This window comes from Natrix helvetica, assembly GCF_964273705.1.
Source record: "Natrix helvetica genome assembly, chromosome: 2".
NCBI classification, from domain to species: Eukaryota; Metazoa; Chordata; class Lepidosauria; order Squamata; family Natricidae; genus Natrix; species Natrix helvetica.
This window is the reverse complement of record NC_138552.1, coordinates 76,533,296-76,547,360: the sequence shown is the minus strand read 5'-3', so window position 1 is coordinate 76,547,360 and position 14,065 is coordinate 76,533,296. Positions and strand designations below refer to the sequence as shown.

Below are 14,065 nucleotides of genomic sequence, written 5' to 3'. Positions count from 1 at the left end.
TCCTGTTTGCAATGAACAGTAAACTTTTCTTTTAAAACTTTTTTATATTAAATGGCTTTAATTTTATGGACAGAAAAGTATATAAATGTGTCAAACTGTTGGGCATATTATTTTATTATTTTCTGAAATATTCCATTTCCCATCAATCCAGCCACTTTGGAGATAACTCATCCAGCCTTCAATACTACGATATTTTAAAATGTTCTATAATTATGTTTCAGCATCAGATAATTAGTGTGTTATGTATCTTATTATATTAAGGTGCTAGTGATGATGCTATCAGCTGTTCTGTTATGCTTGAAATACTGCACACACTTTCAAAATCGTCTGAACCTTTGCAACAATCTGTTATATTCCTGTTTAATGGGGCAGAGGAAAGTATCTTACAGGTAAGAAAGCACGAGTAGATTCTTAATACTTTAATATGAGCAAACGTACAGAGTTTATTCTTTAATATGAAGCTAAAATTGCTTTTAAGGTGTATAAAACTGAAGGATTTGACAGATACTTGAAATAAAAGTAAGGTGTTTTTTTTTTCTTTCCCATCATTACAGTGAAACTGAGTTCAGTTCTTAATCTTGATCATATGCACATGTGTGGGCATGTGTTTTATGAAAACACGGTATTGCAATTAAGAAAATAATAGTTTGCTCTACAATGCTCAGGGAGTTGACCCTGCTTGTTTAAAATGGTCCTTCCCTCTTTGAGCTGGGAAAACTATTCTAACAAGCTGCTCCTGTGGAAGAAGATCAGAATACCTTGAAACTATATAAAATGGCTGTTTTGTATCATTGCTACTGCTTGCCAAGATTAATCATTAGATTACTCAGTCTTTCAAATGTGCACATTCTCTTGGACTATGAAAAAGCTGGCCTGTTTAACATTTATTAGTGAATTGTTACATCATTTATTCTTTTTATATTTCATGTTATATAATTTATAAACACGTTTAATATATGTTTATTAGTTTTTTGATGCTGGCTTGTAACCTAATAAACTTTGAACTAATTAAGCAAGAAAGCCAAGAGAACAGCAAAAATTTTTTCCAGAATTAGAATCTCCTTTGTGCAATCAGAAGATACTTCAAACATATATAATACATATTTTCAGTCCATTGTCTTTACTGTTTAAATCAAGGCTAGTCATGGCTTCATTACACAACATCCATGGGCCAAATCAGTGAAAGCATTTATTAATCTGGAGGCTGCTGGAGTAGGAGGGAAAGAACTTGTGTTTCAGACTGGTAAGATTTTTAATACCGCTCATATAAGTCTTGTGACAATTTCATTGCAAAATCACAATGCCTCCTTTTTGATGCAACTTTTCAGTTGAAGATCACAATAGGATTTTCATTTCTGATAAACAATTATTTTGTTTTCATTACTTGCTGTTAGATGTAATTTTTAACTGGGTTTTTAAGACTGGCTAATTGTTAAATGATTCTTTGTTATATAACTGTCTCATTGCTACCACAAAACTTTTATTGTGGCCTTTTAAAGATTACTGACAGATTACTGCGATAAAGGGGAATTGAAAGTAGATTTTATGCTTTTATAAATAGATTTATGAAATTTCATTGGCATATTTGGTAATTGGTTTAAATACAGTTAGTATTTGTGAATGTAAATGTGTGTTGAATAGTGTAAAATGTAAATGAGGAGAGAGAGAGCTGGCCTCTTTCCAGAAGCCCTTTCTGACCCAGGCCCTGCTTCTCTGGGATAAATGTTTATTTTCATCTGGAAGTCAGTGCTGTTTAGTCTCTGCACAAATATATGTTTGGCATAGTGGTATCTCAGGGCTATATCAGTCTGTGAGAACTGACATGACATTCATTTTTGTTGTATGACATTCCTGCAGCTTGATGGAAAGTGATCTGCCAATGTTAATGGAATTAAACATGAAAGAGCTGGAGCTTTAGCTGCAGTTTAACATCAACCTCCATATACTGATCTCAGCTTTAGGCACTTTATAACCTAACAAAGGCATTAGAAACCCATCTGGGTGTAGCAAGTATTTGGTTGCTTGCTACTGAAATTTATATAAGGAAGATTCTTCCTTACCTAAAAGGCCATCTGAGTGGCATACAACATTTGGGTCAAAGTATTACCTAGGAGGAGTTTTAAGACAGCTGGTACTAATTCATTGTTAGTAAAAAAAAATACATTTTAATGGCTGTTGCAGTTTCCTGTGGGATGGGAAAATCACTCTATATATTTAATTGGGTTCAGTTGGATTCTACTCTACGTTCATTTTTGGACTTCAGCTCTTTTAGCAAATGCCATGACTTTCAGTTTCTGTAAATTATCTACCAGCCTATTCAGTTTGCAGTGCTGTACTACAGAACTCATTGGCATTCTAAATTGTATGGGTGAACAGGAGATAAGGTCTACATCATCTCCATATAGGAGATGTTAGGATTGTAACCATCTGTGTTAGTCACTGTCTCGGTCACAGAATTAAAGAATAGTTAACAATAATTAGGGCCCAAAATATATTCCTGACACCTTTGTATGAATATTGCTTCTGAAAACTGCCCTTGGTTGTTATATCTAAGTCTGAAGAAGGAGTTTGCATACGAATTTTTGATCACACAAAGATGACACCGATTCATGTTGGTATTCCTGAGTTTATCCCACAGAGTCTTTCTAATTGTAGAGTCAAAGGCAACTAGAAAGTCCAAAAATGCCACAAATAAGGTTGATTATATAAATTATTCCTGGATAAAATGATATAATTTCAAAATACGGTGTACACTGATTGACGAACTCAACTTGTTTGTCCCGTATAATTTCCTTGGATTTCATCCAAGCTTAGAGTTTATTACTCACATTCTTTGCCTACAACTTGTCTGGGATACGGTAGTATTAAGGTAAGTTTTCTGATTAGCAAGGTTTTCCTCATTTTTTTGGAAGTAGGAACATTTATGGTTATCCCAGTCTTAAGCATCTTCTCTATTGTAATTTGGGACAGTATACAAAGTTTCATAATATTCTCCTTGAGTTTGAACTGAGTCCTGACTGGTCCTGAGCAGAAATTCACCCAAACCAAAAAGTACTCCTTTTCTTGACAGAAAGGATGTGTCAATGCCATGTATCTTTCATAGCCTTCAGCTTCTTCTCCCTAAGGATTGATTCATATTGTGATTTGAGATCATACAAAATTTTACAAATGGCCTAAGATGATAACATTTATAAGCAACATAGATGACTTTAATTTTCCTTGTGAGCAGCTAACATTCTCAAACCATTGTTGTTCTTAGTTGTACAGGTAAATGGGACAGTTCCTCTTGAATCAAATTTGCTGATCACCAACCATACCATCTGGAAAACTTGTGGTCAATTGACATTAAGTTGAGCAGGTTTTTTTGCATCTTTGACTTCATTGAGTTGTGGCATTAGCATTTTTTACTACCTTTGGGTCATGGTAGAGTGTGTCCTCTGAAAAGCCACTCTCAGGTATGTCATGTTAAATGTGGGAAAGGGAATGGGACAAGAGGAATTTAAAATTCCTGCGAATTTTCTTATGTAATCATATTTAGAATCAAAGCCATGTGTTTTGCTTATGGCAAAGCACAAATTTAAATATAGAACACTACATTAAAATTTATTTTTATTTCATAGCTGGTCTCGTAATTCTTACAGGACCTGAAAACCCTTGGCTGGTACAGGCATACATCTCTGCTGCTAAGCACCCTTTTGGTTCTATCGTGGCTCAAGAGGTGTTTCAGAGTGGTGTCATCCCTGCAGACACAGATTTCCGTATTTACAGAGATTTTGGCAATGTTCCAGGTATGTTAGATAGGCCTAGTAGGGTCAGCTTTTGGGACTATACTTGGGAGGACAATGAAAAATAGGTGATAGGATTGTCAAGCCAATAAAAGCAAAGAAAAACTTGTGATACAGAGCTGTCCAATGATGTTCATATCTAATGTTGATGTGCACATTGCAGATTTTCTGAGCCAAAGAAGTGGTAAGGTAATGAAGGTGGGATTACAAAGACAGTGGTTTTATTAAGAATGGTGAGTTGGACAAGGAGAACCTCCCTTGTTCCCCATTATGGCTGGGCCAGTGCGTTCTGAGTTAATGTTGGTTTAGCAATACAATACCACTTAGACCTGTATACCACACCATAGTGTTTTATAGCACTCTCTGAACACTTTACAGTGTCAGCATGTTGCCCCTCACTATCTGGGTCCTCATTTTACTGACCTCGGAAAGATGAAAGGCTGAGTCAACCTTGAGCCCCATCAGAATCGAACTCCAGGCTGTGGGCAGAGTTTACCTGCAGTACTGCATTCTGCGCTGTCAGCTTTACCAACCAGAGTAATTAAAAACTGTTTATTAATATTTTTCTGAAACATTTTCCGAAGCTACCACGTAAGAAAGAAAGAAAAGCATAAATAATAAGCACACAATCAAAATTATGAATATTGAAATATGATTGTTTAGTAGAAAATTTAGTAGTAATAGCACTTAGACTTATATACCGCTTCACAGTGCTTTACAACCCTCTCTAAGCAGTTTACAGCATCAGCATGTTGTCTCCAACAATCTGGGTCCTCATTTTACCAACCTCAAAGGATGGAAGACTGAGTTAACCTTGAGCCTGGTGAGATTCGAACTGCCATCTGCTGGTAGCCGGCAGTCAGCAGAAGTAGCCTGCAGTACTACATTCTAACCACTGCACCACCATGGCTCTTCATAGTTAATGTAACCTTACTTGTCAAATAATTTAATTTAGTTAAGAATGCTTTGTAAAGTTATATTACAAAGTTATATTAAATAATATTATGATTTGACTTAATTATGCTGACAGGAATAGACCTGGCTTTCATTGAAAATGGTTACATCTATCATACAAAATATGACACGGTGGATCGAATTTTGACAGATTCTATTCAGAGAGCAGGTTAGTATTTGCAGTTTTTCATGACTTTCAATGGCAAGATAAGATTGTTGTTCCCCTTAACGAAAATTGAAATTAATTGGCCCAAAATCTCAGTATCCTAAAGATAATGTTTGAAAATAAAAAGTTTATGGATAAATGTAACCGGATAAATTAATTTTGCTTCTATATTAAGGAGTTTGGGTAAAGTTAGTTGATTTTAATTACTAAAAACCATTTAGATATCATATCTTACTTTTATACACTTTTCCTTGAATTTTCCCCTGGTTACATCTTACTTGCTTCTTTATCATTATTGGCCCTGCAGTATACTGAATTATTTCTCTATTTGTATTAATGTTTTGTAACTATATTTTAAAAACCCAGGCCCTCAGTATATTGAATTTTGTCCAGCCATTTACTGTTCCCCTTTCAATTTTTATTTGTTTTGAGAATTTTAAAAAAATCCAATTCCAATTGTTTCATAATATACTATTAGTGAAATGATGTGCTGATGTACTTAATAAAAGATAAATCCTTAATATATACTATTTTTCTCCCTAAGGTGACAATATCTTAGCTATGCTAAAATACTTAGCAATGTCAGATATATCAACCAAATCTCAGGAGTATCAACACGGAAATGTTGTCTTCTTTGATGTTCTTGGCATGTTTATTTTGGCTTACCCAGCCCGTGTCGGTGCCATTATGAATTGCATCATTGCATCAGTGGCCATGCTTTATCTAAGCAAAAAAGTTCTACAGCCAAGAAAAAGAGGTAAGTTCATTTCATGTTCTGTCCCACACAGGCATTATCCAGGAATATTGTTCTGTTTAAGAATAAGCAATCTTATATAAAATATAGAAAAAGAAGTAGGAAGTAAAATAGGTTAGAAGCAGGAGTTAAAAGTAAAGGAAGACTTGTTTGCATGTTGTGGCATATGGATTTGGGGGGCTGGCAAAGCCACTGCTTTGCAGATGTGAGCCAGACATTGGAGTGAGGAAAAAGAGAAAAAAAGAAAGTTTAGCTTTGACAACTCTGCTGTCATGAGGCTGATGAGCTGATCTGGCTACTAGGACCTCCTCAATTGCTATGGGACATGTTGCCAGTTCAACCAAAAATTGGAGACAGAGTGTGAGAGAAGGAATGGAGAGAAAATGGGGGGAGTAATGTTTATAGCTGGAGCAACCAGAGGTACTGGAGAGCAAAATATGGGGAGAAGTTGGAGAGTAAATCAAAGAACCGAATTGAAGGGCAAGTGCTGGTTCCTGTTTGGGGAGAGGAAAAGAACAATCCAGGGGTTGCTTCCCTAGAAGTCAGGAAGCAAATAACTAGAGTCCCAAGACCCTGGAGGACTAGGAGGAGTATGCCTGGTTGCAAGCGGTAGCTTCACCCAAGATTGGAAGAAACACAGGGAATCAGCTGCTGGTAGGGAAGCTCTGGCTTTGGAGGAAATCTGGACAGAAGATGCTGAGGGAGATTCTTCCCCCTATAGAGAAACGGAAGTAAACTGAGATGGAAAAAAGTAATCCCAGCCAATTCCTTTCTTTTCTTCCTTCTCTCTAATCAAGTCCAGAGGGAAATGGAGAGAAACGGGGAGGAAGCAGGGGAGGTAAAGGTGGATGGTCGCTGATAGAGAGACCTAGTAGGGAGACCCAACGTCAGAACTGTGATTTATACCCGTTGTAAATTCCTGCTGTAAATAATCTCTATAAAGTCGAAAGCATAAGGCCTCTTCTACTGTTCTGTGTTTCTGCGTCTATTGCTGCCTTTGCTCAGAGGTAGACCTCCAGTTCAAAATTAAACCCAGTCACACTATAACATATAAATGGCACCGAACAAGGGGCTAATTACCCTCTTGTTAAAGGGCCAGTGGTTAACACAGAGCGTGGATATGTGACAAGGAGGAGTGTTTGCCAAGCTACAGAAACTAAACAGACCGGTTACCAGAAGTTTGCTAAGGCATTTGATAGTGGTGGTGAAAGGTTTCTAAAATCCAATGCAAAGCGTACAGGAGATGCTACACCTGGAGTGATAACTTCTTGTGGGAAGACAGATTAAGTGATAACTTCTTGTGGGAAGACAGATTAAGTGATAACTTCTTGTGGGAAGACAGATTAAGTGATAACTTCTTGTGGGAAGACAGATTAAGTGGCCAGTATCTGGGTTGCTGCCCTGTCCCATTAAGATCTGAGGGATCCTTGGTGCCCTCTGAGCTTGCTTGTTTTCTTGCAGATATTTCATTACCTAAAACCCTGGCAGCCATCAGTGCTAGTAAGAAGTGGGGTTTCTCAGTTTAAATGCTAGTGGCTTTCCCCGATGTTGTTGGTGGAAATTCTTTGGTTGGGCTGGTTATTGTTGGCTTGTTTGGCACTTCCTTGATTGGGGCACTGTTACTTGATTGCTGGCCTGATGTTAATCTTGGGATCTATGCGCATCTGGATGCTGATTGCTGGTGGGGAGGCGTTTTGGTCTTTTTGTCTCCTTTTTGTCTTGTTGATTGTCTCTTTTGCATAGTATGTAAGTATTGTTTATGTCTATGTGTCTATTGATGGCTAATTTGTCAGAGTGCACAGAAATTCCCTGGCGTTTTTGGGCTTGGCTTGGTCTAGGATGGTCACAGTTTCCCAATTGAAACTATATGGTATATGGTGGTTTGTGAAACTAAAACACCCTGAAGCAGCCTAAGGAACATAGAAGATTTATTGTTTTCAAAACTAGGACTCACAAAGAGAAGAAGTAGAGGAACAAGGGTTTTAGTTGTTTTCAGGGAAGAGTGGTATAGTAAGTAGTGAGTACTAGCATTTGGGTACTTGTAGATGTATCGTTTAGAGGCCACGTGGGGTTGAGTTGGCTTTCTGGGGGTTTGGAGCCCACTCCCCTGTATACAAGAACCAGTGACACATCTCAAAGGAAAGAGAGGCAACAGTGAGAGAGTAGGAGCCAGGAGTGATTCTCTGGAGGAGTCTGAGCAGAAGTGAAGGAAAAGAGAAAGAAAATTTGAAAGCCAAGAGGGAGCTTTCAAGTAGCTTGTGCAGAAACTGAAAAAGGAGGGATGTGGACTGTTTTGAAAAATGTTGGAAAGGGAGGAGGTATCTGAGGATGATGGGGAGACTGAAGCCATATCTGTGCCAGTGTAATTATATGGGGTGGGGGTGGAGGAAGAAGTTCCACAGGACTTTCTTGCTATGTTTGAACAGATGTCAAAAACACAGGGCTGAACAAAAAGGAACAAGGATGGCGAAACTAGTTGCATGCTTGACAGTTACCAGTACTTAACAGGGTTATGATGGATGGCTAGATTAACTCTGTGTTGCAATTATGAGTGTTTTGAGATGGAGATTAAGCTGCAATTCTGCAGCACTCTGAAGTCAAGCTTAGAGGCAGATTTTCCAGAATTTCATAAGACCCTAACCCTAACCCTAAGAGAGACAAAGGGACTTTAAGCATGGCAGTTCTCATTATATGTGGAAAAATTTGTCATGGAACCAAAGCAGAACAAGGTGCAAAGGGCTAATTAGGCAAGACCTCAAAGAACTGCACAGTTCCTGGTCATGGTCCTAGGTAGGATGAAGAACGCTCCTATGCTGCCTCAACAATCCAAAGCATCCTTGGAAACGCAAGGAAAAATCCCCATTATAGGACTGGAGGTGTGGGCCTGAAAACCACTGCCATATGAAGGGGGGGTGGGATCAAGGCTCTTCTGCAGTTGGGAATGTACATGCTTATCACTTAAGGGAGTGCTGGTTGGCACATCAGCAGTCTCTTCAAGCAGGTTAGGTGAGCCCACCCCCACATAGCAAGTGCTGGTTCATGTTTGGGGAGAAGAGAAGAACAATCCAGAAGTAGCTTCCTTGGAAGTCAGGAAGTGAAGATCCAAATGCATGAGTTCCATCCAATAAATGCTGGGAAGGATCCAGCTGGTTGTGGGTGGTGGCTTCACCCAAGACCTTGGAAAAAACAGAGGGAACTAGGTGGTGGTAGGGAAGCCCTGGTTTTGGTGCAAAAACTAGGCAGAGGATCCAGAGAGGGGTTCAAATATATAGACATTGGCCTATTATGCTTATTGCCTTTCTCCTTTCATAACCCTGATTTGATGCTTGTGATGGCTTATGCATGAAATGCTTCTTGGCCTAGAAGAAAAAGTAATCGGTAGAAATGCATCTTAGAGAGTAAGTGAAAAGCAAAATGAAGTTTTCTGCTCATTTTAATAAGACACAACCTGCTATATACTGTATAGAAGCAGTTTCTTCCATAAAAGAGTAAAAGCCTTGCCGTGTTGCAATTAAGTCAAATCAGAAACACTGTGACTAGAATGCAAAAAGGTAAAATATGTAAAGCAGTAATTTGCAATTCAGTCATGAAAGGAAAAAGCTTTGTGGTTTTTGTTGCCCTTTTTATTTATACCGGGAACCACGTCTTATTACTTTAGTCTTCCTAAAAGTAATCAAACAGTATGTCTCTGATTTTAATATCTTTTTCCTTTTCCTCCTCCCAGCAATTACTTATCTGAAGGAATTTGCTGTTGCTTTAGGCTTTATAATGCTTGGTTTCTTTGTCACCTTCATTGGCATCCTTCTTGTGGCAATATTTATTTCTCTTATTGGACAATCTCTTTGCTGGTATACCCACTACTATGTCGCCCATTTTCTCTATGGATCTGCAGCGCTGGCTATACTGATTTTTGTGCATACATTAGCCAAGAAATTTTATTATAAAGTAAGTACTACTATGTTTTATTACATAATTTAATTTAGCAATGATTATTTTCCTTTCATAAATGTAAAGACCTCTGTTAGATGAGTCAGACTGCTCAGTAAAACTCTTCTCTAGGCAGAAGTCTATCCCAACTTTCTGATATTTGGTCCTTGTTGATTACATGTTTTGATGTTTCCTCTAAATTCCCTAGCGAGACAAAATTTCCAAGTGAACTTCATTATAACACAATAGGCGGTTCGCAGGCCATATGTGAATCCCAGATCATTTTGATCACCCTTTGACCTTCTCAAAGTTGGGCTATCAGAATCCAGGGATAAAATTGTGGTTTTTGACAGGATGATGCTGACCCTTTCTTAATAATTGAAATCCTAAAATAACTGTTTTAAATTTCTAGTACAGCCACATTTGTTCAAAAGTGTGATAAGATTCTGGAAAGCTGTCCTGCTATGCTCACCTAGATTCTTCCGTATGCTTGCTTTTTCTAAGGCTTCCTTTTGCATCCCTCGTGTTTGTAGTCAGAAGTAGTAGACAATTTCTGATTGAGACAGTTCCTGTTTACACAGGAAGTGGAACTTCCTATATATTGTGTATTAAGAAGCAATTTTCTGCTCTTAAAGTGCCTGATGCATTGTCTTTAAATTTAAATAAAAGAGGATTGACATTCTTATTTTTGTTTTTCTTTTCCCAGCATGCAAATGAACAGTTCCTAGGAGAACTCTTTTTTGATGTTCCACTTGCACTTTGGTCTATTTCAGGGGTTCTGCTTACTTACCAGGGACTTTCCTCTGCATATGTTTGTACAATATGTGTAGTTTTTCCACTCCTCACAAAACTAATGACCTATAAGGAATTGAAAGAAAAAGGTATGGCAACAAGACTTATCTCCCCATTGGTTCTGGTAAGGCAGGGGTGGGCATCTTTATAGCCGAGACTATATTTTTGTAGCCTCTGAGAGATGATGTTGCAAATGGTGCTGATAGTGTGATGTCTTCAGTCTGGTGTTTTCAGCCCCTTTTGGAACACTTATAGCATCTATTTTGTTCTTAAAACCTCCCAACTCTCCCCTGAGAATTATTAGCCCAATTTTGGCCATTTTATTGAAATGATACATAAGATGCTATAAACTTTAAATAAGGTTTATAGTATTCATGTTTAGTCCTTATAAAACTCTAAAATGGCAAAACTATTTTGACGTCAGTTACTCCAGAGTACCTCCATAAAGAGGTACTAGGAACTTTACACTTACTATAAAGCATGAGACCACAAAGCCAAACACAGTCCCTGATATAATTTCATTTCATTTTTTTTATTATTCGTATTTATAGACCGCCCCCTCTCCCGAAAGGGACTCGGGGCGGTGTACAGTCACTAAAATGCGTTATAAAATACATACATAAAACAGTTAAATAATTAAATACGTAGGTGGAGGAGGTTGCAAGACTGTATATAGAATAATAAATATAGTACATTAAAAACTCTAATAACCCAAGAGTTAAAATATTACCCAAAATTACCCATTAAAATATATCCATCGGGAGGTAAAAACTAAGAATGTGCCAGGCCAGCTAATCGAAACAGGTGAGTCTTTAATTTTTGACGGAAGGAACGGAAGTCAGTGGTAGTTCTAATGTCGGGGGGGAGGTCATTCCAGAGGGTTGGGCCCATCACAGAGAAGGTCCTACCCCTAGGCGTCGCCCGCTGGCACTGCCTAGTGGACGGCACCAGCAGTAGTCCCTCCCTGTGAGAGCGGATTGGTTGTAGGGATGTGTGCGGGAGGATACGATCCCGCAGGTAACTGGGTCCTGTGCCATGGAGCGCTTTAAAGATGGTAATCAATACCTTGAAACGCACCCGAAAAACCACAGGTAGCCAGTGCAGCTCGCGCAGGAGAGGTGTCACATGGGAGTATCTTGAGCTCCCCATAATCACCCGCGCGGCTGCGTTCTGAACTAGCTGTAGTCTTCGGATGCGTCCCAAGGGAAGCCCCATGTAGAGGGCATTGCAGTAGTCCAGGCGAGAAGTCACCAGCGCATGAGTGACCGTGCGTAGGGCATCCCGGTCCAGTAGGGGGCGCAATTGACGCACCAGGCGAACCTGGTGGAACGCCCCCCTTGCCACGGCTGCCACATGGTCATCCATAGACAGCCGGGCATCTAGGAGGACGCCCAAATTGCGCGCCCGCTCCACAGGGGGGAGTTGTTCACCTCCTATGGCCAGCGATGGAGTTAGCTGGCTGAACCGGGGTGCCGGTAGCCACAGCCACTCAGTCTTGGAGGGGTTGAGTTTGAGTCTGTTGTCCCCCATCCAGACCCCGACGGCTTCCAAACACCGGGACATCACTTCGACAGCCTCGTTGGGGTGGTTTGGGGTTGAGATGTACAGCTGCGTATCATCAGCGTACAGATGGTATTCAACCCCAAAACCACGGATGATCTCCCCCAGCGGCTTCACATATGCGTTGAATAGGAGGGGCGAGAGGACCGACCCCTGCGGCACCCCACAAGAGAATGGCCTCAGGGTCGACCTCTGCCCCCCTGTCAACACACATTGCGTCCGGTCAGAGAGGTAGGAGCCAAACCACCGTAGAACGGTGCCTCCGACTCCCATCCCCCCCAGCCGGCGCAATAGGATACCATGGTCGATGGTATCAAAAGCCGCTGAGAGGTCTAATAGGACCAGGATAGAGGAACAACCTCTATCTCTGGCCCTCCAGAGATCATCAACCAACGCGACCAAGGCTGTCTCTGTGCTGTGCCCGGGTCGGAAACCGGACTGGCGTGAGTCTAGATATTCGGATTCGTCGAGGTGTCGCGGAAATTGCTGCGCCACCACATTCTCAACAACCTTTGCCAAAAAGGGAAGGTTGGAGACTGGACGGTAATTAGCTAGTTCCGTTGGGTCCAGTGAAGGCTTCTTGAGCAGGGGCCTCACCACCGCCTCTTTCAAGGCGGTTGGCAAGGATCCTTCACCCAACGAAGCGTTCACCAGGCCCAGAAGCCAGCCTCATGTCGTCTCCCAGGATGCCAGTACCAGCCAGGAGGGACACGGGTCCATTGAACATGTGGTGGGTCGCAGCCGTCCACGTAACCTGTCCAAATCCTCGGGGGCAACAGAGTCAAACTCCTCCCAGAGTGGTCTCACAAGACTCGCTGTTGACGGCTCGTCCAGTCCACTGAAGGGGGCCCATCCGCTCCGGATCTGAGCGACTTTGTCCTGCAGATATTCCCCAAACTCCTCTGCTCTTCCCTGCAGGGGTGCCCCCCGCGTCCTCTGTGATAGGAGGGAGCGGGTCACCCGAAACAGGGCGGCAGGGCGGTTATCGGCGGACGCAATAAGGGCGGCACAATGTTTACGTTTGGCCGCCCTTAATGCCACAAGGTAAGTCCGCAAGTAGGCTCTTACCTGTGCTCGATCAGATTCGGAGTGTGAGGACCTCCACCTGCTCTCTAGACGTCTCCTGTGGCGTTTCATCACCCTCAGCTCCTCGGTAAACCAAGGAGCCCGGGTGGATCGCTGCCGCAGGAGACGTCGCAAAGGCACAACCCGGTCCAAGGCCCCAGCCACCGCCCTATTCCAGGCGGCCGCTAGGTCCTCCGACCGGGAGCGGGTCAGGGCTAGTTTCATGTAGTTCACATGTCTGACAAGAACACTCTATGCCTTTTTTGGCAGCCTTCTGCATAAGGAGAAGAAATAGGAAGTTGGAAAGAAAAAAGGAACAGCAAAACTGTCAAATTAAAAAATGTACTAGGAAGCACATCTGCCAATTTTAAACTTTGGCATTGCCCAATTCTTGTTTATCCCCCTTAAAATATGTAAGCTTAGGTATCAATGTTCAGATTTTCCTGTTCATCCTTTTAGAATTCATAATTGGTATTTATACCATAATTGATATTGAAGAAAATTGAATGAATTATTCATAATTAGCTCTTGAACATGTTTTAAAAGAGTCTGTGTAACTTTCTAAAGATAAGTTTGGTCATGCTTGGTCAACACAGCTTATGCAAATCAGTTGTTAAAATGTGCATGTGAAGTAGCTAACCTATACTACCCACCACGGATATATCCTCTCTAACTTGGTTTTTAATTGGAAGCAAAAACAAACACGTTTACTGCACATCATTTATTGAGTGATGTTACAAATGATACATATTTTATCCAAGTGGTTTAAATTTACTAGAGGTAATCATCCAATATAGCAGACAGAGGAGTAAGATAAGAGGGTTAAGAATGGTGCCATGCAAATGAACTATAATAGAAGGAGAAACAATATAAGGTGAGCGATATCGATTGGCAATTGCTATTAGAAAGAACAGGAAGCTCCTGTTCGTATTGTATTGTGTAAACGTGGTGTACGTCTAAGTTTTTTTTTTTTTGTGTGTGTGTGTGTGTATTTTACATGTTTGTAAATAAAATTTTAAAAAAACAAAAAAACCCCCAAATGATACATATTTTTCCCAATTT

General features: G+C 40.5%; 1 protein-coding gene across 1 annotated transcript in view; it reads left to right on the top strand.

Annotated features, from left to right (window-relative positions):
• Window positions 1–14,065, top strand: part of ERMP1 (endoplasmic reticulum metallopeptidase 1) — a 37,315-nt gene that overhangs the window by 5,555 nt on the left and 17,695 nt on the right. Inside the window, exons 3-9 of the mRNA XM_081943360.1 lie at window positions 262–389; window positions 1,138–1,243; window positions 3,642–3,788; window positions 4,816–4,908; window positions 5,450–5,662; window positions 9,384–9,604; window positions 10,293–10,467. Coding sequence (XP_081799486.1) covers window positions 262–389; window positions 1,138–1,243; window positions 3,642–3,788; window positions 4,816–4,908; window positions 5,450–5,662; window positions 9,384–9,604; window positions 10,293–10,467 — 1,083 coding nt within the window. The remainder of the gene's footprint in view (window positions 1–261; window positions 390–1,137; window positions 1,244–3,641; window positions 3,789–4,815; window positions 4,909–5,449; window positions 5,663–9,383; window positions 9,605–10,292; window positions 10,468–14,065) is intronic.